Source organism: Aptenodytes forsteri, unplaced genomic scaffold, assembly GCF_000699145.1.
Source record: "Aptenodytes forsteri isolate BGI_AS27 unplaced genomic scaffold, ASM69914v1 Scaffold56, whole genome shotgun sequence".
Taxonomy (NCBI): Eukaryota; Metazoa; Chordata; class Aves; order Sphenisciformes; family Spheniscidae; genus Aptenodytes; species Aptenodytes forsteri.
The window spans coordinates 5,048,866-5,075,132 of NW_008796213.1; the positions used below are offsets into that span (position 1 = coordinate 5,048,866).

At 41.8% G+C, this 26,267-nt stretch overlaps 1 protein-coding gene across 1 annotated transcript in view; it reads left to right on the top strand.

Annotated features, from left to right (window-relative positions):
- TBXAS1 (thromboxane A synthase 1) overlaps positions 1–26,267 on the top strand; it is a 198,592-nt gene that overhangs the window by 5,761 nt on the left and 166,564 nt on the right. The window contains exon 2 of the mRNA XM_019474392.1: positions 6,917–7,114. Within this exon, the coding sequence (XP_019329937.1) occupies positions 7,017–7,114 (98 nt within the window). The 5' untranslated portion in view covers positions 6,917–7,016. The remainder of the gene's footprint in view (positions 1–6,916; positions 7,115–26,267) is intronic.

Below are 26,267 nucleotides of genomic sequence, written 5' to 3' on the forward strand. Positions count from 1 at the left end.
TGGGTTGACGGTTGGACTCGGTGATCTTAGAGGTCTTTTCCAACCTCAATGATTCTATGATTCTATGATTCTATGTTTGTATTGTCTAATCCATTGCACATTCTTTTGCTCTTTCTTTTTGCTTTCTTATTCATCTCGGAGAGGTAATTGCATCCAATCCCTCTGATTTTAGACAGTTAGAGGTAAAGCATAAAGGCAGAGTTGATACTGCCAACAGTTCCCAGATGAGACCTGATTCTACCATTCTTGGTCAGCCTAGGAGCCATAACTCATGGGAATGTTCTCTGTTCACATCTGTGGGGCTTCTGGAAGCATGTGCTATTTGAAAAAACAGTGGTGGGTCTCAGGTGAAGAATGCTTCTTTACCTCATCTGAGGTTCAAGGTTGTTGTGACTTTTGGTGCCTTCCTCCTTTTGTCATTTTGAGTTTTGACAGGGTATTGATAAATGTGTTGTATTAGCGAATTTACTCTTTCAAATACCCTGCTCCCTTGTGGCTGTCATTATCTTTTTACCTGTTCAAGGCCTTAGTACTGAGCCTGTCAGGTCCCCAAGGGCACCAATAGATCTTAATTGTCCTGATTGGCCTCACCTGAGACCCCCCACCTACACTCTGCCCATGGGCCCGGGAACCCCATTGAAGGTTGGATCTGGGGCTTCAGTTGCTGACTCGACCCCTTGGGTGGCCTCTGGTCCTGGCTCACCCCTTGCTGTGCCGATGGACCCTGTTACCTGCCTCCTACGTTCAGCCTGGTGGGCCCGCACCCCTTGGTGCGGGCTGATCTATCTGGGGGGTTGCCCTCTGATCCCATCCCATCCCCTCTCCTGGCCCTGGCAGCCCATCTCCAGGGCACGTGTGCAGGCTGCTGATGGTCTGTATCAGCAATCTGGTGCTTTTGAAAGAGGTACTGAGCAGCACGTTCATCCAGCTTTTGGCTTGTCCTTTTCACAAACAGAATGCAGGGTGGATGGCCGCGGCTGTCCTCCCGCGACAGGATGGTCAGATCTGCCTCTTCTTGGCTGCTGTTCTCCCCTTTGTCCTTTCTATTTGTTCTTCAACTCCCCTTCTCCTGTTAGGGCAACTCGAAGGATGCAATGGCCAGGGTTTCTCCAGCTGGCAATCCAGAAGCCGTTGCACTGCTCTGTGCAATGCTGATTGTTGTGGCTAATTGCCTCCAAGGCGGCTGCCCCGCTTTTAAGGAGGCTGCGTGTAATCTTTCTCTAAAGAAATCTCTTTGTATCATATTGAAAGGATTCCACAATAAAATTATTGAACTGCAAACTGGAGATGTAAGGTGGGGAATGTAGTAGCTACGGATAGCACACTGAGCTCTCAAAATATTTCTGTTAATTGGGGAAAACCAGCGTTCTACATCTTCCTATTTGCAAAGTGCAGAAAAGGACTGGGCTTTATATGTTTTGGTGTCAATCCCATGAGCTAATGGATGAAAGAGAAGTTGGTAAGCACAGTTTAGTTAATTGAGTTATAGAACAATGTGCTTCTGTTAAGTTTTTCACAGTTCTTTTGACCTGTGATCCAGCACTGAAACACAGTTTGGAGAATTCAAGCCTTGAGTTTGCTATCATCTAGTGTAGCTTTTCAATCAGACAAAGAAGGTTAGGTTTTTTTCATGGTGTTTAAAAACTGAACTTCACAGAAGAAATTATAACTTACTGGTTCTTACCATGATATTGTTACAAAGGCAAACATTTATACGGCTCTCTGCAACTACAAGACTAGTCTAGGCAGGGTTCTTTGGCTTTTGCTGTCAATGTGGAGCTATTGATCCATGCACATAAATCCTTACTTATCTCCAGTCAAGTTTATAGGACAATGAAATTATAGGATTGCTTGAATCAATCAATGTTTCTAAAGCAAGCTATAGAAATATAAACAAGTTATCGTTTATTTAATAAAGTCAATTTGCTTAGAAATGCCTGGCCACGGGCAGCAGATGTTACATTAATTTCTGCTTTCTCTGGAATTTCACTGAGGCTGCAAGATCTTAATGTCACTATTAGCAAAGGTAACTTTATTTTAGAAACTCATTCCGAGCTCTCACAGCAAGAGGAAGAAACTGTCATTCCTTTTGACCACAAAATCTGTGCTATTTCTAAGTGGAGTTCTTTGAAATAACTAGGATATCTCACAGCTTGTTGCTTTAGAGGGGACTTAGTACAGCGGCACTACATTTAGTTAGCATAATGAGTTTTTTAGCCCCTGTGATATTGACTGAGTTTGAAGTACCATAACTTTTGGTCAGCTAAGATTAAATTTGTTAGTGAAGTACAAGTTTGCATAATATTTTAGCTTTCCTAGAATTTTAAGCTGGGTGCCTGTTTTCTGAGAAGCATTTAGGTTAATATAACCGGGTTCTGACTTGGGGAAACAATTTAAGTATAAAAGTGTGTCTTTCTGTTTCTCAGTAGGAAGTGTCATGAAAGTGGCTTCCTCAGTGTGGTTTCACAGTTACCGTGTTTGCCTTTCGAGATCCAGTTCATTGGAGTGATTTTACTCAAGGTGGTTCAAGAATCTTCCATGAGCCTGTGGTGTCCTTTTGGTGCTCCCGTCCGTTTTGAATGCAGAGCAGGACCTTTTTAAGTGGACTCCGATGCCTCAGTGGTCTGTCTGTTGAGTAGTTTGTCATAGTTTATCATGCAGGAGTACAAAATCATCTGATTAATCTGCTTGGTCAATCCTTGAACAGGGATAGTAATAATGAAGTCATAGACGGCCACTGTAAATCCCTCTATTCCAATACATTAATATTCCCAGTACTTTGGCTATTAAGGTTGTTTTAAATGTAAAAAATCTCTCTGTGAAATGTGCCTTTGATCTTTTTGATTGGTCTACCTTAAAGATGTTGAGAATTCATTTTGGCTTTGGAAAGGTTTTTGTCTTTAAGATAAATTAGTATCATATATACTCACACAGTTTTGTACATGGGCTTTGTTAAAGCTTATACATAAACTAGTCTCTGATTAATCTCATGGTTTTTTTAAGCTGTTCTGTGGAATTTCATTTGCAGTATTTTGTGGCTAAGCTGTCTATATAACAGAATTTCCTTGATCTGAAGACTACAAATTTCTATAGAGAAGAACTGCTATAAAATTAAAACTTAACACCTTTCTAGACTTCCTTCATCTATCGTAAAGTTGGTGTGGCTCAGCCTTAATTAGATTATTATAGACCTAAAACATATGAGGTAGAATAGCATGAGAGGAGTTGAATTTGGTCATCAGCAGGAGTTCGTGGTTAGTCTAGCCGGTTAGTCATTAGCCTCTGAAATACATGGGACTACATTTTCCATTTGATATGCTTTGAAGACAGGTCAAAATCCTTAACATGATTAGGTCTACTGAGAAGGTCTATAATCCTGCTTTTTAATAACCTCTATAGTTCATGTCTGAATGACACTTGCATATGTCAGGCATTGCTGAGGCTCATCGCCACACTGGTATTCATTCTGAAGTTGAAATGCATTGTTTTGGAAGAGCATTTGCAGAAAATATTCCTGGAGTTATAGCAGACAGGGCTTTAAGGCATGAAGGCTTCCCAGACAATCTGGATTCTCTGTGCGCTGGGGTTTTTTTTCAGTGGAGGAACACTTCAAGTTCTCACACTTTGAATGCTAAAATGTACTTCCCTTTTTTAATATTTACTGCTGCAAACATCTGCCCAAGCTGAAGCTGTGGCTGTTCAGGATTGAACGGCTTCTGTCTTGTAGGTCTGCCATTTGCTGGGGAGCTTTAAGGCTGCAGTTATGGCAGTGCTGGGGATTGAAGGATGAGATGGATGTCTTGAGTGTAAGTTTGTGTTGAACGTGTTTTGTTGTTGTTGTTGAAGTTTGTGTTGAACAAGGTGGTGATCTGTGGATTTTACTTGCTATGGAAGAGGAGAGCTCGGATAGCACTGCGTCAAGGAGCTGTGAACCTTGGTAGATGCAATCTTGAGTGAAGCCTTGTGGAGGCGAACACAGGCAGTGCTGCTGACTCATAGCAGTCTGACAGGAAAAGGCTCTCTTCCACTTCGGCTTGCCTCTGGCTTCCTCCAGCATGGAGTTAGTGAGGACTTCGTATCTGTAGTTCTTTGATACCATTATCATAATCAGCCTGACCAGCGGGGCTCCACAAAAAGAACCGGGAGGTTGGTGAAAAATATCTGTGCTATTAACTAGTTAACTAGGATGGTGTTTCTATTGTAAAGGACCTGTAAAGAGAGAGGGAACACTGGACAAAGGAGTGATAAATAGCCTGTCTTCATTGCTGTCTGCATCCCTGACTCCTTTCCCGCCCTGTCCTGCAAAGGACATTATGTGGATTTTTGTGACTCTTCAGCGAGCTGAGATCCTTAACTCTGGGATGGTAACTGCAACCAGTGAGGAGTGCTCCAGGTGGGTTTTAGAGTCAGTGCTGTGCTCCACCCTTCTTAATGGTTGGAGGTGCCAAGTTAAAACCCTCCAGCAAGAAACAGGTGCCAAGGCTTAAAAAACAAAACAAAAAGAAAACCCCAACACCAACAACAGAAAAGGATGGTTGTTGTCATTGGGAGTTTGATTATTAGCTCTTCCAAATTGGATGCTGATGTGAGAGCCTATTTTCTTTCATTATGTGTGTGTTTAAGAACTATTCATCCCACCTACCTCCTAGTGTGACTGGGAAAAGGCTCCAGTGTACTTCTTAAAAAATAAGTGAGGTCTGTACTTGACTCTGTGTTTGCTGATAGTCCTCTGTCCTCTATGTGCAGATAAATATGTCCTTTAATTAAAAAGCCAAGTAAATTAAAGCACAAGTGAAATCAGAGTATTATTTCTTACCTTCTACACTTGTGGTGATTGGGTTTCTTTTTTGAAGAGATTTTAATGCATATGGATATTTGATTTTTATTTTTTTCTTAAAAGTCCCACATAGAATCGTAGAATCGTTTAGGTTGGAAAAGACCTTTAAGATAATCGAGTCCAACCATTAACCTAACACTGCTAAGTCCACCACTAAACCATGTCCCTAAGCACCACACCTACATGTCTTTTAAATGCCTCCAGGGGTGGTGACTCAACCACTTCCCTGGGCAGCCTGTTCCAGTGCTTGATAACCCTTTTGGTGAAGAAATTTTTCCTGATATCCAATCTAAACCTCCCCTGGCGCAACTTGAGGCTGTTTCCTCTCGTCCTATCGCTTGTTACTTGGGAAAAGAGATTAGTTGCTGGTTGGGATTGGCTTGTGCCCACTGATTAATTCCTTATGCCACTGGCCTTGAATCTTGTTGCAGTTGTTCTTGGAGAACTTGGCAGCAGCAGCAAACCGGCAGAGCTGTTATTGACCCAGAATAGCAATAGCATTGTTAATACGATAAGCAAGGTTTTCTGTGAACTACCGTGCTATTCTGTGGAGCTGATGAGCTGGTTAACACCTTTTACTTATTCTGCAAGGATCTGAGGCTGGAAGGGAATTAATGCAGTTGTGAAGCACAGAGAACCGAAATAGCAGTGATTCAGTTAGAGTAGAGCCAAATCTTCTTAAAAGTAAACTCCATTGTGTTAGAGACTTTACTTTTCTGATACCTATATTATTAACTTCTCTGATAAGAGCTGAAAATGTAATACAGTGATATTGGAGAAGCCTTGCACGTTAAATCTAAGCTATTATCTTGGGGTTGTATGAGAAGAAACCACTCTTCATCTGGTGTGTTATGGGAATCAGATGTTGCAGAATTTCTGTTTCTCAAGGTTACCATATAATTCACAAACCTAGTTTTTTGGGTAGTTTTGATTTCCTTAACTTTCAAATAGGTTGTATGGAGTAGGTGGGAAGGCTGCAATGCATATATGGGTATTTCTAGTTTCATAAGTAACCATGCTGCTGCTGCTGTAATCCTGAGGATTTTTTTGATAATGGCATCTGGTAACTTCGAGTGTAACAGGTTGATGGTCTTCTCTCATAGAAGGTTTGCTTTCTGGTTGACTTTTCTAATTGGACTGGATCAGATGCTTGAAACAGGATTGAGGTTTGCAGGCAGGAAAATATGGAAGAAAGCTGAGGAATTCATATACTACGGACAAACCGTTTCCTGAACTGCAGTCAAAGCTTGACTGTTCATGTGTAGGTTGTTCAAGGGAGTGTGAAAGCTTGACTATGCCACAATGCAGAGATAGATGTTAACCCTTATACTAGAAATACAATGCAGGGGTAGCCAAAGTATCCCCGAGAGGCTAGTTTAATGGTACCTTCAGGGGGAGCACTGCATTGATCCAGGAAAATTTGCAGCAGTACTCATGAACTTGAGATGATACAGCCAAACAGTGCTGTCTGTGTGGGTTAACTGGTGTGACAGATGCTGACTTATGGACCCTGGTACCACAGTTGGGTTTTTCTGCTCATTAGTTTTTCTTTCTATATATGTCTTCTAGTAGTCACATTAGAAGAGTTTTCCCCTAATCCCTCCTTTTAGTTATGAGAATTTAAAGTTTACTTTGTTCCATTCTTTTAAGGTATAACCAGTTTGGAGATTAAGTACTAATGAAGTTTTATGTTGCAGAAATGCTCTACTTTTGTTACTTCAGAGAGTGCCACTGTTTGTGTGCCAGGGCACCCCTGAAGGGTCTTTATATTCTTCTTCCATGATCTGTACCATGGTCAGGCTCTCTCCCCCTCTTTTTTTCCCCACACTTTCCCCAGTTTCCCATACTTGATGTCTAAAAACCTATTCAACAGCACTGATGTCTCAAGCAGTGGGTATGTAAATATTTACTGGCATGACAGTTATCAACAGCGGGAGGGAGGGGGAAATTGCTACATCCTACCATTCGGGGAACCTTCAAGTTCTCCCTCAGAGAGTCCAGTCGATGAGAACAGGAAAGGTTTGCAGTTTGTACTTGACTTGATGTATTTTTGCTCTCTTGGTTCCTGTTTTGTTGCAGATGTCATTCATATAGCTGTGGAAGGCTTTATCAGCTCTTGAGGAAACTTTCCCCTGCACACACACTCAACTAGTCAAGGCTGGAGCTGTAGTGGAGGAATATGGAGCTTGTAGATCTCCTGGCATTTGCCTCCTCAGAAATGAATAGTGCAACGGTCACCCTGGCTTTGCTGGCGGTCTTCCTGGTTCTGCTGTATTGGTAAGTGATAACGATGATATGGGCTGCATATCAGACACAAAGCCTGCTGAAGCTCCCCCAACATTTATAGTCTTTTATTCATAAGGGGAAACTGGAAGACAATTGGCTAGAAGTGACACGGAGGGGAGTTGGTTTGGATGCAGAGGTTGAAATAAATATTCACAAAACTCATGATGCTTTTTAGAGAATTCTCTCCTTGCAATATTTTCTTGTAAGTGCTTTAACAACAAACTGCTAACAAAAATTGTCTTCAAAATTAAGAACTTATTATTGTTGGTTTCTTATTAATTTCTGTAGGCAGTAGGAACATTGGTGCTGGTCAGAAAGAAACCAAGTACTTGTTGCAGGGTCTTGTTGGACCTCTTCTCTGTACTATGCTGCACACTTGTCCCTTGCCAGGTTTCTTGGCTTAAGTGTACAGACACTTTAACTGCTGCTTGAATTTCCTCTCTTGTTCTTTCCACACTGAGTAGTGGATACAAATCAGAATAACAACAGCCATAATGGTTAGCACAGTAGGCATTGCAGTGAGCTGTGCTGAAACGAAAAAAACCCACCCTGTCCAGATAATTTTTTTCAGAAATTAAATTAGCCAAACTGGGAGTGCTTTTCTGACTGTTTTTACTTGAATACCTCTTCAAATCCTACCTTCCAGTCAACCAATGTTTTTTCTCATTTGTATGTGTGTTGAAGAAAAAGTTTCAGGGACAGTGGTAGAAAAAGAACCTCTGACAAAAGCCCAAAGCTTATCTAGAAGAGAATAATGATGGCACCATGAGTTTAGCACAATTGTTGTAGCAGTGTAAATGACAGATCACTTCTGCACGTATTTCTTCATTCTTTGACCCTGTTGAGCTTTGTTCAACTTCCTTGTGTGTCAAGGGAGGGTCTAGAGAGACTAAAAAAGAGTCAAGTCAAGCCCATATTTGATGTGCGTTGCCATATCAAGTAGGTGGGTGAGCCTACTTTCTTAATAAGATCTGCCCAAATCATCACAAAGGTCCGTCATACTTCCTTTGAATTTTACTGGGAAAAAGAATGGCAGCACTAGATCTTTCAGTAAAACCATGCTGTTTAGCTGCTGACCTGTGGATCTCTGTAAGCTTAAGGGAATGAGAGGGAGGGCAGAGGCACATCCACAGTTCAGAAATGCAGCAAAACGGCTGGCGAGATCTGGCCACTGGTGTGACAGCTGAAAGAGCCTGATGCTTCCACGTAGTACATGTCAAGATGTGCTGAGGTCTCTGAAGACACAGAACTGCTCCATGTAAATGTAGGGTATGTTCTGGTTCATGCTTCTTCAGAGCCTCATTTTCGGGTTCAATTTAAGGAAGGCTGTTCCTCCCCTTGAAGTGAAGACATGGCAGTTTAGCGCAGAATTTGGTCTTTCCATAAACAAACCTAACTGTAATTTCAGACTGAAGTCAAAGTTACACGAGGCTCCTGGCTGTGGACAGTCAGCTGCTGAATTGAGTGCCTAACATATAAGTTTCAAAAAGTCCAATTTAGGAGTGAGGTGGGAAATCGCCTTGCAGTAGAGATACCGCATTCAGTGTTTCTCCTTTCCTGGCTGAAGGTGAGTACTGTTAAGGCAACAAGTAAAGGAAGCTGGAGTTTTATATGGGAAAGTGTTTTATATTCTTACCTGCCAATGGTTATTACTAACCAATCTTGTTGATCTACACATACAGGTTGATTTTAAGTATCTTATTAGATACAGGTGCCTATAGGTCACTCTTCCAATGAGAAGCTGGTGTTTCTTAAACTTTCAGTGAAATATGCTGGGCAACATCTGTGGGCTATTGGTAGGTTTGCCTGGTGGCTAAGCTATTCAGATCCATTTATTTCAGTATAATGCAGTGACTGAACCTGTAAGGTTAATGGCTTAAAGCACATCTGCAAGTGCAGTCGTTGTTGTTCAAACCTGTCAACCTATTCATCTGAGAGTCTATTTTTTATAGTTTCTTTATACTGCACGTCTGTTTAAACAAATGAGTAAAAACCAATGCGTGCTCACAGCTTCCTTTATTCGTGGCTGAAACCTTGGTTTCAAGAAATTATTTAAAGAGTATGTAAAAGGTTGCTAATAGAAATGCAGGTCCCTAATTCTAGAGAATGTTTTTATTACAATCATGTTGCATACACAATTGTCTGGCTCTTCTAGGAGTCAGAAAACCCAAGTGTTATATATGGCAGGAGCAATAATAAAGTAATAACTCTTCAAGTTCCTCTGACGTTTTCATTCTAAGCCTTATTCTCATTTTTTAATAACTTCTGAATTCTTCTTTTTCTAGCTTTTTCTGCCAGCATTGTATCTTTTCAGAAGGGCAGTCATGGGGGAAGGGAGGAATGAATATTTGCTGTTGTAAATTTTGTTATGGTAGTAGCTTATGATTGATTGGGGTCATATTGTGTCAACTGTTGTGTGAGTACAAAGAATAGGCAGTTTGTCCACCTTGTGGGCTGTAAAAGGCTTACGGGCTAAACAGAAGGTAGTTGCAGGTGGAGAAGAGAGTCGACAGATCTAACGCACACTAGAATAGTAACATGGTCATGGCAACTGTTGTGTTATTGAGCTATTTCCTTAGCATGGTATTTGTGGATGGGGATACATGGTGGTTTAAATGACACCCTTGAGCTGCTGCTTGTTGGCTCAGCCTCAGTCACTGTTAGCATGTGTATTGTAAGGCCAGCTGTGATTTATCACAGTTCAGCTGGCAGGTGGTATCTTCCTAAGTTGTGATAAGACCAATCTCTTCACATTTTTGGGTAAGGTGAGGTCATATGAAGCAGGGAGAGAAGCAAGGCTTGACTGGGAAAGGGAGGAGAGGCTCTAGCTGCATAAAAATAAACTTCTAGAGAAGATACAGGTCTTAGGAGGAAACTTGGATGATTTGGTCATTTTTTTTAGACTGTTATTTATGGTACAATGAAGATCATCAATAACTCTTTATAACAAATCCTCTAATAGCACACCTCTGATTTCTCATGTGTTGTCATCAGTGTAATATGAAGGTGATGCGTGTAGTGTATTGTGTCAATTTTAAATCAGTGGAAAATTCAGCGACAATAATCCCTCAGTGTTTATCCTCCACATGACCTTAAGTCAGCTACAAGGAGAGGCTTTTTAAGGTAGTTGATTTAATGTTGGGAGTAGAAAGAACAGAGAAACTTTTGGGTACATAGTTTCTTCAGATTTGAACTGGGAAGAACACACCTGAGGTTGCTTTTTTGGTAATCTGTTAATTTAACTGATGTGCTCAAGCCTGCTTGCTGTTCCCCATTCCTGAAGGACTTAGCTGTCCACTACCCTCCCTATCCTTACTACTTGCTCTCAGTAGGTCAAAGTCTCTTGCAGACCTCATATCATGGATTCTTCAATGGCTCTTGCTACCTCATTACTATTGTGATAGACAATGAAATTACTGCTTTACCAACCACAAAAAGGCATAATATGGCTAAATACATAAAGTTCAGTAATACCAGTGGCACAACACTGAGCACTGTTAAAAAATCTCTTGTCCATGTCCCTCCCACCTCCTGTGATTTCTACTAGCCAAACTGATTATCAGAGGAGTTTCTTTTAAGAGCACTTTCTTTCTCAATTGTAAGGACTGCTGCCTCTATTCACTTAATCTCTGTGAATCTCAGGTTCTTTTCAGGCATGAAATAAAAACAAACACTTAAGGGAGGAATGAGGTTAACATTTACAAATTTCAGTGATATTCTCTACTGAAAAATACAGTAGTATGCAACATATTGTTCATTTTCGTTTCAAACATGCGCTGAGTTGGGTATCCCATGCTTGGTTGTAGCTGCAAACATTGCTTTGTGTCTTTCTTTTTGCTGTCTGGGAAGATGTTTGATAAAATGAAAGCAGGAGTTTATCTTGCTTTAAAGTTTAATGTACCATAAGCTTAGCATTATGAAGAAGCTGTCACAGCATTCAGATACCTGTGTTCAAACTGGATTATCAACCCCTTGTCTAAACAAACCTGCGTGTTTTTAGAAACATGGAGGTTGGATGGGAGGTGTTTGTTTATGTTTGTAAGATACACATCTAACTGCACGCTTTCAAACATAGCAAAACATATACTAGTGGTATTCTCATCTGTTTCTGAGAAGTTGAATCATTCACAAAGATGCCATTTTTACATTGAAATAATATTAATGATCACTTGTGTTACAGAAACGTTTAGAGAGATTTGGGTTCCACTGAATCTAGATACTGTCCACCCATTGCATAACAAGTCAATCCTGACCCAAAGCATTTGCAGTCTCTGATCAAAAAGAATGAAAACTAAACTTAGTATTTTTTTCCTCTGGCCTTAAGCCTAGACATTTGCATGCACTTAGATGCAGGAGATGCTTAAACATGGGGGACAACATGTGTTAGTTGGTGCAATACCTGTACTACACCACATCAGAAATTAATCTCAGGACAGGTAGTATTTTGATATAGGTGACTTCAACGCTATTGCTTGTTTGGCATTACTTTACATCTGTGGTTTTGGAAAGGGCTCTGGAAGAGAAAGTTTAGACATAATCTGTCTCCAAATAAAAGTTCATTCTGGTTTTGCAGAACCTTGCTATTTGGGCTTGAGTTAGGCAAAACTGAGATCAAATAGATCTCAGGTATTTTTGTTTTCCAACTAGATGCCGCCTAAAACTAGATCTTGCACCATTTTTTGGCCCTTAAAAAATCAGTATTTACAAAAGATGTTTGACTGGTAGAGCTCTAGGCTTATGGTTTGAGTGAAGGTATAAGGTGAGCAGGTTATTCTCCCTAACGCATCCAAATAATGCTTCCTGACAGATCCAGTATCAGGCAGTACAAAACTTGGATCCTTTCTGAAAGGAGCACCAACTGTGGGTGGGTAGGCCCAAACTTCTCCAGCTGTCATTGCTGCCATCAAAGGCACAGGGCTGCGAGGACCACTATGGCTGGAAACAGGCCTGGGTACGGAGCATCAACATACGTCCATAAAGATGTACAGCTCTGTTCTCATGTCAGGCTCATTGAGTTGAGAGGTTCAGAGGGGCATCCTAATCTTCGGATGTTAAAGCATGCTTGTTTCCCCCGCTGGCAAGAAAGCACAGCTCCGCAGACGGCGAGTGCTCAGGGGCCGGTTACCTGTACTGCCGCTGGGCTCTGCCTGCTGAACACTCCTCGCTCTTGCACATCCAGCCCACAGCGGTGGCTGACCCCAGAGCTGGGCTCTAAGGGTACGGTCCCTAACGAGTCTTTCCCTATTACAGCCCTGTGGCTTCTCAGTTTGCAGTGAAACCCGCATCAGGTTTACAGGGTCAGATGGCAGGGAAGTTTTGGTTTTTTATATTCTGTTAACCCCAGCTGTTTTTTTCCTGAAATGGCCATTATGTCAGTGGAAGTCATTCTGCTTCCCTTCCCTTCATTCAAATGACTTATGAAAGCTAGAAGGATCTGACTCAACAGGAAACATCAGCAAACTGCTGTTGATGACAGAAAAAAATAACAAATTTGGAATTGTCTTTGTCATGCAGCCTTACATCAAGTAAATCTGGAATTCCCACTAACGTGTCAAACATAATTTGATCCCACAGCTGTACAATGTATGGCTGCCTCTTTGAGCTAAATCAAGCATCTCTAGGTGAGCCTGAGAAGGAGCAGAGTAAGCTACTGAATTATAATTTGGAAAAGTGCCATGCCATAAATGACTAAATACTTTATTTCTCTGAAAACAAGGTAGATTTGATCATCCAGAATGAAGTTCACTCAGTGCCCTGATTATGCTGCTTTTAGGTAAACGAAGTTCTCTTATTTTTTTGGGAGAGGTAGAACAGTTTTCTGTCATTGCTTTTGCAGCTTCAGAGTTAAATTCTCTGGGAAGTCCTCAGAGGCTGTTATAACACCTTGGTTATCCTGACAAACGTAGCTCAGCCTCTAGTGCTGTGCAGCTTTGGTTTTGCTTGCTTGCACTTCACTGCAAAACTCAGAGGCCTCTTATGTTCAAGTTTGTTGGTTTTTTTTTTTAAATTTAGAGATTACGTGGCCAGCCATGTTTATTTGAAGACCCTCAAGTGCTTCCTGGTTTTTTTTTGCTTTTGTGAAGGTGCATTTTACCCTGACAACTCTGTGTAAAGGAGTAAATGTCCAGCCTATTTATTCCTTGTGGTCTTCGTTTTTCTCTAAACCTTTTCATGCCTCTCCCCATAAAATCCCTCAAGCACAATTTGTTTTTAGTGCATGTTAAACATAAACAATTTGTTTTTAACATTTTTAGTGTTAATAGTATGTTAAGGTAGACCTACAGGGATAGGTTAGCTTCCTTCACAAAAGAAGTATATTTACCTATCTCCTGGCATCGTCTCCAGATCTAGTGTCCAATGGAGCATGCTGCGAAGCTGGCTAATGCTCACAAATGCTGCCAGGCCAACAGGAGCTGGACGCAGTCCTTGAGCAATCCCATTTCTACTTTCCCTTCCTGCAGGACTTGGAATGGACTGGGTCTGGTCTGGACTGGGTTGCACAGGCAGGAGAGACTGGCAAGGGGGGGGGAATTACTCTGGCTTCTCCATCAGGCAGCTTCTGCCTGGGAGTCTTCTCTGGAGCTTCATTTAGCTCTTCTGAACTAGCACTTTGGTTTTAACTTCTGATTTGCTGTTTGCCTTGGGGCAGGTTGCTTTGTTTATCTTGGGAATATTCATCTTGGGGATATTCAGGCACCTCGCAACAATTTTGGGTGCTCTGAATTAGCTTGTAGGAGCTCTTGCCTCCATCTACTGACTGTATTAGGAACCTGAAGAACTTAACACACTGCTCTTGGTGCACTAAATGGAATGGAAATTAGACGATGAAAGAAGGCAATGTAAACAACCTCCTTAAAGAGAAGGCTCTGCCTGTGTGAGCAGTGGGGCACTCCATCCCATTGCACAGAGGCTGTCTCTTGCTGTGTCTGTGCATTTAATTGCCAGGCTCAGATGGCCCTCTCAGGATTGCTGTAATTCCTCCAAACAGTGCCATGAACTCTGCTCTCCCCTGAACCCCAGGGGAGCATATTGACAGTTCCTGTGACTGCCCTGCACTGGGGTGACTAGTTTTGCATCCTCATGTTCTCCAAGGTGCATGGACTTGTCACTCTACATCTTTCAGATAGCAGACCAAGTGTCCTGCCAGCCTGGCTGTGCTCCTTCTTAAATGGAAAGTTAAATCAATGGGCAGTTTTGACAGGTTAGACTTCCTCAGAGTGCTGAAAAGTAAATCTGTGTTCTCCCTTCTCTTGTCTCCTTCAACACTGCTCCCATCATTAAAAGAAAGTTGCCCATATTCTTCTTCACTCCTTTTTGTCCTTGCATCAGGCTTGGTCAATAACAATGTTTGGTGTGTTTTGTCCTCATTGCTGGCTCACCAGTAATTAATGCCTTTGATTGCCATGCCTTGTTCTTCTGTAGGGAAGTTTTATACAGTATTTAATGGAGCTGTCTGAAAACTATTTTAAAATAAAATATTGACATATTATTGAGAGATTGTCTTTTATCAGTTCCCCTTGACATACCCGAAACCTTTAGATGGATTTTTCTGTCTGTTATCTCCCTAGGTTTGTTTTTGGCTTTTTTCCCCACTGAAAACAAAGTTTACTGTTCCATGAGCTCAGTGTGTGCTAACTGCTGAGAAACAGCCAGCAGAAAGAGCTCTAAGTATTTTCTGGCTTGGGTCTGGCAATGCATTTATTTCACTTTCACAGGGATAGTGGAGGAGCTTGAGAAAATGATGTTCAATATCTGTCTCTTCATTCCCTCGCTTTATGTGCCATTGCTTACACTGGTGACAATGTCTTTTAAGTTCTGCTTGTTTATTTTGCATGTATTTTCTATGGCTGGAGCGACTGTGCAGGTCAATAGGGATACTAGAGTTTTAATGCAGGGGTCATCTAGCATGTGGTAGATTCTCCATATCCATTCCTCTGGTAGTTTCTTCCCTGGCCAGTCCTTTCTTTCACTTTTCTGTAGAACCTGTGGGGTTGTTGGGGGAGTTTATTAAGGAAGCAATAAACAAGGGAAAGGGCAAAATCTTTTCTTTTAAAAAGTTAAAGGTTGTTTCTTGAATATAAAAAGAAGCTGGATGCCCAGCAATGGCTGGGGAAGGACTGGGAAGAATGAGTGGGAACAGAAGGATATGACTCCATATGAATTTGAAGTGGTTCGTTAAAGACTGAGGTCAAGTATGTTTGGGAAAGTTGAAGCTGGAGGAAAGGAGCTGAACTGAGATGTATGTTGGGAGTAGGGCATGGGGCAATGGCTGTATGCTTCTGTTGACAAAGTGAAGTCTGCTTCCTTGGAAAGAATAGTTCCTTTCAGCTAGTAGAAACCTTGTGATACTTGTTAAGAGTTGAGGGGTACAGGAAGGATGAAAAGGCAGTGGACTTTAGAGGAGACGGGTACTTGGTAACTGTATGATCACAAGCTCCTGCTGTATGAATGCTCTTGGATGAGAACTATTGGCAGAGTTTTGAACCTGTAACCCTAAGTAGTCTTTTAACTTATTCAGTAGCAATAAATCTGATGTAATCTGTGCATGCATGTTTGTGGTTTCTCATCCAAAAAGCTCCAAAGAGCTTTTATGTAAATACCCTCTCAGTAGAGCTATAACAAGATGAAGAGGTCATCGAGGCACATGGTTTGAAATGTGGGAAAGACATGAAATATAGCCACCCTGGAAGAGGAAGGAGCAGCTAAAGGATCTTCAATGTGTTGCATGCTAGCATGAGGGACAGAGAGTGATGGTGGTCAAGACTGCAAGGGCCTTCTTCCAACTCTTAAAATATCAGTACGATCTGTTTGCTCTCCAAAGACTTTAACAAACCTCAGTTTTAAGATTTTCTGAAATACTCATCATGGGTTGAGATCCAGCAATCTCTCCAAGAGAGACCTCAGTATAAGCTTCCTGGTAGGGAAACTGAGAAGCTGTATGTTTATGTTAGGATAGATTTCAGTGAGTATAACACTGATGTTCTGGATTGTTTCATGTCTCTGAAAGTTATGGCGTATTGTACCCAGCATGAGACTCCGGGTTGCCCAAATATTTCCTCAGTAGCCAGTCAGGTCAGAGCTCTGGCCGAGTGAGAGACAACACAGCTTTAAGAAGAGCAAACACCCCTTGGTGGTTCCATAAAGACTTCAGATCCACTCTGTAGCTAATGAAGCGGGGCTGTTCTGGAGTGATGTTCGGCAGCCTCCACTTCTAGGTACGTATCTGGCCTGCTGTCTCTCATCTCCTCTTAAGAGCTAAGAATAGGTGGTGCAAAGATAAAGGATCCTCAGTTTTGTGATAACTATCCCTAGCTATGGCAACAGACCTTGAGCCTTTCAGATCTCAGAAGAATAGAATTTTAAACTTTGTTTGTCTACCAGAAAGTTTTAGACTTCAGGTAGTTTCTCACAGTTTGGACACCATCTTCAGTAGTTACGTTTTTAAACTTTAAAAAGTTAAAATTATTAGCAGTAGTTAATTATTTAGTGGTTTCACAATTTATTTCCTTTCCTGAGATACGACTTTTGCTTAATACAAATGGAAGTGCTATCAGCTTGAGTGGAAAACCAGCCATCTGGTGTTCTCCTAGGACACAGAGCCCTGTTGTTAAATGAAAGAGACCATCAGATCTTGCGTGTCAGGCACAGAGGAGTGAGGAGCCTCCCCAGAGCAAGGCTGCAGAAAGAGCTTGGAATACCAACTGTGGGCACAAGACAGTAGAAGGACCATAAGAATCTGTGCCTTTGCAGGCCATGCATCTCGTAAGGACTGGTGTATTTACAGTGTAAGGATGTTCATCCTGCCAGGACTCAGGCTGGGATTTGAGACCTGGGATTTGAGTAGTTTGTCCCTAACCTAACCTAATAGCTTTAGTAGAAGCAAGCTATTAACAAGCATGGTAAGGAGGCCCTCATTTCCATGATAGCTGGTGACTCAGTTCCTCTTTCAAACCTTGACTGTATCACTGATGGACATTTTTCTGTTTAGTTTCTGACATTTCTAGGGATTCTGTGCAGTAAAGCCTTTTCTCCCTCCTCCCCCCCTTTTTATTTACGTTCCTGAGTGAGAGCATAGCCAAGCAGTGAGCTCAGTGCCGTGGAAGCATTTTATATTTTGAGCAGAGATAAAAATCTCATTCCTTCTATAAACAAAACAAATCAACAGATGATGCCCAGGAGAACCATTTCTCTATAGCCATTTTCCTCCAGCTGCTTTCTATTCTGTGCAGCTTACAATGCACCACATGAAATACGTGTGTGCCTTTCTGTGTGTGCAAAACACAGGTTTCCTCCAGACAGTGGCAGCTCCATCATAAAAAAAACCCGACACATTTTTTCTTTTACAGTGCTGTAATAATGAGATTACTAATAGTGTTGAGATGTTTGGTTGTTTAATGGCGTATAGCTTAGCAATGCAAGAGGATATGCTGGAGGAACTCTGCAGTCACAGCCACTGCATCTTCACTCTGAATGGGTTTGGACTGTTGTCGTGGGAGGATGAGGGGCAGAAATAATCTGAGTGAGTTTGAGTGCATCATAAACATGGGGGGGAATGAGGGTACAGCCAAAACGCTTGTTTGGAGTTTGCTGACCTGCGTGTGCTTGTGTGTGTCCCTGTGTTGGTGAGGAGCTCCTCTCCAGTGCTGCAGCAGCTTTGTGGCCAGGCACAAGCCTGTTGCAGGAACGAGCCTGGTGGAAGGCAATGAGAAATGGCCCTTCCAGCCTGTTGGAAGCCCTTGGTTGATGGGATCTCTTGTTTTCCTGCTTTTGTTTGGCCATGGTGAACAGCTGAGAGGCTCAGGTGAATGGCCAAAAGATGCGGGGGGGGGGGGGGGGGGGGGGGAGACGACCACAGGAAGGAGAGGGACACAGCAGCACCATGGAAGGAGATCATGCGTGGGAAAGAGCAGAGGGTGCTGGATGAGGAGCTGGTAGAGAAAGTGAACGGCGAGGTCTCACATGCTTGGGAATAGTTGCAGGTCAGCCCTTGGCAGAGGTGCAGCTGCAGGTGTCTCTTATCTCAGCAGCATCTTTTTGCTCATCTCCCCCTCCTGAGATGTGCTTCTGTACAGGAGGAGGGTGACTAAGCCAGATGTTGTTAAACTGCCGTCTCGGGGAGTAGTATTTACCCTTGCCACAGCAGCACCATGGAAGGAGATCATGCGTGGGAAAGAGCAGAGGGTGCTGGATGAGGAGCTGGTAGAGAAAGTGAACGGCGAGGTCTCACATGCTTGGGAATAGTTGCAGGTCAGGCCTTGGCAGAGGTGCAGCTGCAGGTGTCTCTTATCTCAGCAGCATCTTTTTGCTCATCTCCCCCTCCTGAGATGTGCTTCTGTACAGGAGGAGGGTGACTAAGCCAGATGTTGTTAAACTGCCGTCTCGGGGAGTAGTATTTACCCTTGCAGGGGCAGGGAAAGGTGATAAAAGTTTGAGCATTGCTAGGTTAATGGACTGTCTTTTTGCCATGAATAGTCAGTAGCCTCTGAGACGTGGAGGAACTTGGAGCTAGCAGGGGGCAGGAGGGCAGTAAAATTTGGCAACACTTCTGGTTGTCTTGATAAAGTGTGGTTTAGAACTGAAGGAAAATACTGTGGTTTCTCATCCAAAAAGCTCCCGAGAGCTTTTACGTAAACACCCTGTAAGTATACATGTATGAACACACATATGTATACATTTATATTTATATATAAATACATAGCAAGTGACTCAGAACAAAGAGCTTCTAAATAAGCAGCAGAACATAACTGATCCGATCCTTGGATAGATCGTGCTCAGTGCCCAAAGCAACCCCTTTATCCCATCTCTAGCCAAATGACTTCTGGCAGCTAAGGAAATAACCTTGGGCAAAACCAATAGAACTTTTATAACAGGGGCATTAGCTATTGACCCTGAATGTATTTTATGACACCACCTTGGTTTTGCCTTGTATATCTTCATTCTGTTGTTGATATGTTGTTCTGCATTTTTGAAAAACTGCAGTCTCTACACACCACGCCAGTATCTGTCATTGCGGCACTCGGGCTGTGCGTTCACACACATCGGCACTGGATCATTCTCTAAGGCAGATCTGATCTGGACAGGGGTGGGCACATGAAACAATTTTGATTTCATTAAGTGGAGTGCAAGACAAGTAATTTATACAATTTCTGCTATGCTACTGGGAGAAGACAGGCTGTACCTGATCTGGTTCAAAGTTCACTTTTCCATATTAACAAATTTGAGTTAACAGAGCTTGTTTCTATCAGATCAATGCTTTGGGTGGTGTGGCTGGCATGGTTTTGATCAGAGGCTTCTTGCCCTAGACCTGGGTTTACTGTATCATTAAAACGGTCTCAAACTCTCTTGAGAACTTGGTTCCTATTACTTTGTGCAATTGCCCTGGAAAAGTTAGGGAGCAGCAACAAAAGTTCAGTAGAAATTTCACTGACTGCCAAGTGCACATGAATCAATTTTTTAAAACTTGTATTTGTGAATGTGTTTCCCACGGTGATTTGCTTATGTCTGAGGCTTGTAGCATCTATGCAGCTCGAACTCAGAGCTTTAAGGAAATGAAAGGCAAGCATTGTAACGTAGCTGACTTTTTTTTCAAAGAAGCAAAATATTTTAGGTGCTCTGTTCTTTTGAAAATTTGGCTTTAAATGGGGGTGGTTAACAGTCAGAAATCTTGTCCCAGTTGTTGGTGGCAATGGCTGGGTTTTTTTCTGGGTGGTGCTATTTTATGTCAAGTTATAGAGCTGACTGTAAAATTTAAAAATGTTTCAGTAAAGTTTACATGGACAACTTGTCTCATTCGCTATCCAAGAAATTCTGAACTCTTAAAAAACTGCTCTAAGCTGATTTATTAGTGCAAGCCCTTTAAATTCATAGGCTGAATTTGGCTTGCATTGCTTAGACCAGTGATAAAACACTTGTTTTTTTTCTTCTCTTACCTGAGAACAGTTAGAAATAATTCTCTCACCTTTCAACTTTCACATGGACCTTTTTCTGACTGAAAAATGTTGTTAAACATAATATTGATACAGTAAAAGAGCAACCCACACAGAAACCCAAGCTGCACCATAAATCCTTCTCTGAAGTTGCTCACACTGGTTATGTAAATAAAAGAAAACTGATGCGGTGCAGAATTGTGATGATATAGGGGAAATTGCTCTTACGTGGTAGAAATTGTGTGCACCTATGTGTGCCCATCTACCTGTCCACCCACCCACCCGCCCAACTCTTTGTTGTTTTGGTTAGCTCTGTAGCTGGCATACATACCACAGAACCACTACCTGGGGCGGAAAATGTCCTTTCTCAAGGTTTCAGGAAGGATCATTACAGTGGCTGGTTTGTCTTTTCCTTGCTCGGCAAAGACCTTTTGACGGAAAAATATATTGCTCAGTTCAGGAGGAATTACTGTATGTAGTCTGACACTAGTGACTTTCAGTTGAATGTGGTGGGTTTTGGTTCCCATTCCAAATAGTTTGTAGAGATATAGTGCACTAAGGGACGTTTCAGCCCTGATGACTGTTGATCCCCAAGGATGCAGTTGTCTTTTCCTTGCTCGGCAAAGACCTTTTGACGGAAAAATATATTGCTCAGTTCAGGAGGAATTACTGTATGTAGTCTGACACTAGTGACTTTCAGTTGAATGTGGTGGGTTTTGGTTCCCATTCCAAATAGTTTGTAGAGATATAGTGCACTAAGGGACGTTTCAGCCCTGATGACTGTTGATCCCCAAGGATGCAGCTGATCCATCTATGCTTTTTTTATTTGTGAATTGCATTGCATTTGTAAATAGCTGGTGGCCAAAATCATTATCAATGTGTTAATTTAAAGATCAGTCAGCATTTTCAAAGGCTGGACAGCTTCAAGAGCTTTCTCTGAGCAAGTTGGAGGCTTTGTCTTGTAGGTTGTGAGCAAATTGTTACAAAACACAAGAGAGTTGGTAGGAGTTTGTGGAATCATAATTAATTGACAATGGCTTTTCAAAACCCACATTTTCCAATTTAAAATAAGCTGTTAAAATAATTTAGAACAGTGTTATGATAGTCCCTTGACACATGTGGGTAGCTTTGGGTTAAACATATAAATAATGCTGAAAGGACTATATTTAGTTCCAGACTGATCCAAGGACAACTGAAAAACTGAAGGTCAAATAACAAAATGAAGAAAAGAAAATTATAGCTCTCCTTGTTCTGTTCTGCAGCATGCTGCTTGGCAGCCGTGAAGGTTCAATACTGGGGAATTTGTCACATACAACTATTTATGATTTGTACTTTAAGTAAAGCAAGTAAGCATGAAGTGTGTGTACTTATTGACAAAAACACATCACTGAGTCTTGTCACACTGAATCTAGACAGCAGCTTCTGAGTATTGCAGAATTTCTGGGGCCTAGATATTAAAAGATCTATGAAAGACCAATTAATCAATGATGGCTTTCCCCATGCTCTGTCTTGACCCTTGGGCTCTAGCAGTTTCTGCCTGGAACTGAGCTAAAATGTAACCAGGTGCTAAATGGTGGGCTAAGACCATTGCTTGATTATTATTATTTTTTTTTTTTTTTGTACAAGCTATTAAAACTGCTGAACGAGAGGAACTTCAGGTCACTACTGACTTGGGAGAACTAGGAGTCAGTGCTTGAGCAACAGTTTGTTTAAACAGCCCAAGCGCAGAGGTTAGTGCTTCCATTTGCAGAGATAAGGCAATGAGCTTCAACCCATCTAAGTCAACCCTCCGGTGGTGGTGTTTCTTTCCTCTCCGACACAGGGACTGATCCAGGCAGGATCCGAGGTAGGTGCTAGGCTGTATTCACTTCACTTAGGAAAAGCATTTCACTTAGGTGGCTGCAGGTAACACAGGCACTGTTAGTGCCACAGGACCAGATCTCAGTGGGTCATGCTTATTTGTTCAGCTGAGGATCTGCATGAGGACAGCGAAACTCTGAATGCTCAGGCTGACGATAAATTGATGCAGATTGTCAGTGATGTGATTTGTGCAATCATGTTTATGCGATGTTTCACTTGACCTAATCTTGCCAAGCCTGATCATGCCTGCCTGTCCTCTTGCACAGCTCCCCAGCATGCCCAAAGCACTTGCCTACTGGGCAACCAGGCCACAGTTCCTGGGGCCAGATCCCTTCCTTGGGGCATCCGCTGGCCACTTTGCTCCAGCCAGTTGACACATTCTGACTGCCATGCTTTTATTAGGGGATTTTGGTAGTACATGGTGTAATTAATTATTTTCAGAAGCTTTATTCCCTTTAAACTAGTTTGACACTAGCCTTCCTCTCCCCGAACTGCTTATGAAACCTTATTCAGTTGAAACTGCAGGGTAGTATCTCACAGAACAGTGGGGTTTTCAAATTGGGTAATATCTTTTATATCAAATGTGTACATTGTATGGACAATGTCTATTCAGACAAAACATTGGCTACCAGTTGGGTGAAGATCAAATGCATCCTTAGCAGTCCTCAGAAATGAATGGGAATACATGTGGTCCAACTTGGCTAGCAACTTGTCCCAAAATGGATGCTTTCAACTCTGAAACTGCAACATTCAGAGAAACTGGCTTCTTTTTCTTAGATGGAGACCACGTCTTGCATAATCTGTGTTTTTGCAATTTCACTTTAAATCTAGGATTTGCATGTTAGAGATAATGGGAAACAATTATTTCCTTCCAATTATTAGCTGGCTGTTGTTTACATTTCCTACGAGCAAATCTCTCTCTCTCTCTTTTTAAAATATTTTTGTGCATGCTCTGTCTAAAAATAAATCAAATTAGAGGCCCAGTAATTAGGGCCATCCCTTCAGCAATAAGTTCATCTCTTTGGAGAAGCGAAGAACAAATTGGGATTGTCCTCAGCCAAAGTCCCAGCTGATGCATCATTTTCAGTCTGGTTGTTTCTTCAGCTCCTGAATTTATTATATGTTTAATCTTGACTGTGTTTCAGAATAAGGCGTAAACTCAGTTATAGTTTAGAAGATTGGTTGAAGTCTTATCCTGGTAAAGGCCCATGTAAACTGAAACTTGAAATTTGGCCTTAGAAGGTTGTGTAAAACGCTAATTCTTGCAAGTATGGCTCTTGACAGACACGTTTCTAACAAACGGTTGTTCACCCACTTCCTTTTTCTTTCAATATTACAAGGAGCACTTACCTGAATGGCGTATCTCTTCATTAGTTTAGTTGTGCTGTTCATTTATAGCTTCATTTCCTTTACCCCAGACTTTTACAGATTATTTACTGACTAATTTTGAGTTCATAAACTTAGATATGCAAACATAAGATTTTTTTTAACCACCAGATAGTCATTATTTGGGTGAGGAATCCATGGGCAGAAGAGAGAGTTCAGCAGTGCCACAGGTGAATGTGGGTACAGCTCTGGCTTTGCTTTAGTGTATGAAGCATGACACTTGCATGTGCATGCACGAGAGGAGGAAGAGGAGATAAATTCCTGAAACCTCCATTTCCCTTACTGTTGACTACCAAAAAGGAATTAAAAAGGAACTCCCAGCCCTCACTATGTATGGTATGTCACCACAGCATATTTTGGAGTTGTTTTTGAAGGGCCATTAACCTCACTATCTAAAAGCAAGCAAGCAACCAGCATTCTTCTAACTGCCAAATGCAAGTTAAATGGATGCTTAAATTAGTTTTCATCTATGAAGAACATTTTGTTGTTCGTGTTTAGTCTGTAAGGGTGCTCAAATGCCCCAGTTAAAGTCAGAGCCAGCCGCATCAGGAGAAATAGTCTTTACACAATGGGCTATCTAACTTTGCATGCCTTTGTGATGAGAGGAATATACCTTTCCTAACAAAACCAAGTAAGAAATATCTTAGCAGCATAGAAGGCCTGATTATGATCTTTATTACCTTGCTGTAAAGCAAGAGCAGCACTGCTGAACTCCGTGGAGTTGTTCTAAATTGAAGTGTGAGCTCTGAAATACAGAGCAGAATAAATTCACTTCATATACTTTAACTTGGAGAAGACAAGTCTCTGTGGCAGTCCCAGCAGGATTACCAGCATTCAATCAATTTCGGGGCTTGTATATCCCAGCATTGTAGGTAGGCTTGGGAAGCTTATTTTGCAGTAGAAATGTCACTGCTCTTCCACAGAATGCTCCGCTAACAGCCAAACCTCCTAAATAATCGTCATCCCTACTGTTCAGCGTGTGAATGCTGGGAACAGAAGTGTTGGAGAAATCTTTCACAGTTCTGGCAGAGAACGTGTCTCTCGGAGAATAGGATACTTTCCACTGGCGCAAGTCCTTACTTTTAGAGACCTGTCTCTTTGCTGAGACAACCATCTGGCCATCTCCAAGGTTTGCGGCGTGTTGCTGCTGGGGGTGGGTGTTATCTTTCCAGGTGGCTAGGAAAGCCTCTTATGCTTGCATGCCATCGCCATGGGCAGAATGCACAACTGAAGGATTTTGAATGCTTAAATGCATTATTAAAACTCAAAAATATTGTGCAATTATTTTTTTTAGCAGGGAACCCTAACCCTGATGACTTTCATTTTTGCTATTTAAGCCATAAACAAGTCTTTACTTGCTCATATGTTTCAGGACTTTGAGATTGCTTTCAGTTCTACCTAGCAACCACAAGCCTAGAAGTAAGTTTTACTTGGAGCCTTTATCCATGCCCAAACTCCACTTCCTTATGCAATCATGCAGCTTTAATACTGATGCTTTCAGAAAAATCCAAATAACGAGGGATTCATGATAAAGCTGTGAGATTTTGTTGCCAGGTTTATTCTTGCGGAGCAGAACTAATAAAACTTTAAGGAAGAAGCCTTAGCCAAGTTTTTAAAATGAGGCTATTTTTATTGTGAAAAAAATAAAAAAAAAACCCCAAAGCTTGGCGATTGAAACTCAAGTTAATTTAATTCATGTGGCCAGTGTAGGCTTTTTGGTGAGCTGGAACCAGACAAACAGGTGTCAGGTGCATAGAAAACAAAGTAGTATCAGTATGTTGGCTATGAACTGAGCCTTGCTTCCTCCTCCTTGCATGCATAGTATTATGATGAAAGTTGGCAAAAGGAAATGTGATTGCACGTGATTAAATGTTGACAGCCGAGGAGCTTGGCTTTCTGTTTACAGAGGTAAAAATGACAAAAAAGTTGGGGAGTAAAGTTTCCTATGTGTCTTTGCAGAGTCCTGGAAAATATGAGCTGAAAAAATGTAAGAAAGCCTGTAATAGCAATCTGATTTAAAAAAAAAAAAACCACAAAAACTTAAGATCTCCAAAATGTTCTAATGAAAAAAATACTCTGATGCAAACTGCAAAGGAAGATCACTGCTCCCCCCCGGGTGTGTGCTGTATTCCAGAGCAATTGAGAAATGCATGCTAACGGGAAAGGGGGGACAAGTTTTCCCCTTTCCTGGACTTTTGATATAATTATTTAGCCAATGCTGAGAGAATCTTTGCATACTCTAAAACTTCAGTCATTTCTGAAATATTGATCTGGGAAGGTCACTAAATTCCAGAGCTGGTGAGGTCAGGGTAATGAGATCAAGTGACGGGCCCAGTGGTACCCACTGATTTAGTTGTTTAGACACTGTAACCAAACCATGACCTTCTTGTTCTGTAGCCTCTTTGATCTAACTATGTGAAAACACAGCTGCTTACTGAATATCGCATGTTAGTACGCATGTAGGCGTTAGGGTAACTTTTCATGACATTTACTTCAATTATCCTGGGGTTGGATTATAAAAATGAGTATCACCCACTTGTCCAGCCTTATCTGTTACTCAGAGCCCTGTTTTGCTCTTTGTTGGTATAACTAGTGAGAAGAAGACTATGCAGGGTCTGTGAAATACTCCCCCATCTGACTTGGGGATGATGGGGGAAGGTGGAAAAAAAATCCTCCTGAATGAGACAGGGAGCAAGACCTCCACAGTCTTCTAGAAAGATGTTGGCGGGTGGGGGGTGGGAGGGGCAGAATTACTGCTATTTTCAATCCTGGCAGCTTTGCCTAAGGTCTAGCTGTCGTGGTTTAACCCCAGCCGGCAACTAAGCCCCACACAGCCACTCGCTCACTCCCCTCCTGGTGGGATGGGGGAGAGAATCGGAAGGGTAAAAGCGAGAAAACTTGTGGGTCGAGATAAAGGCAGTTTAATAGGTAAAGCAAAAGCCATGCACACAAGCAAAGCAAAACAAGGAATT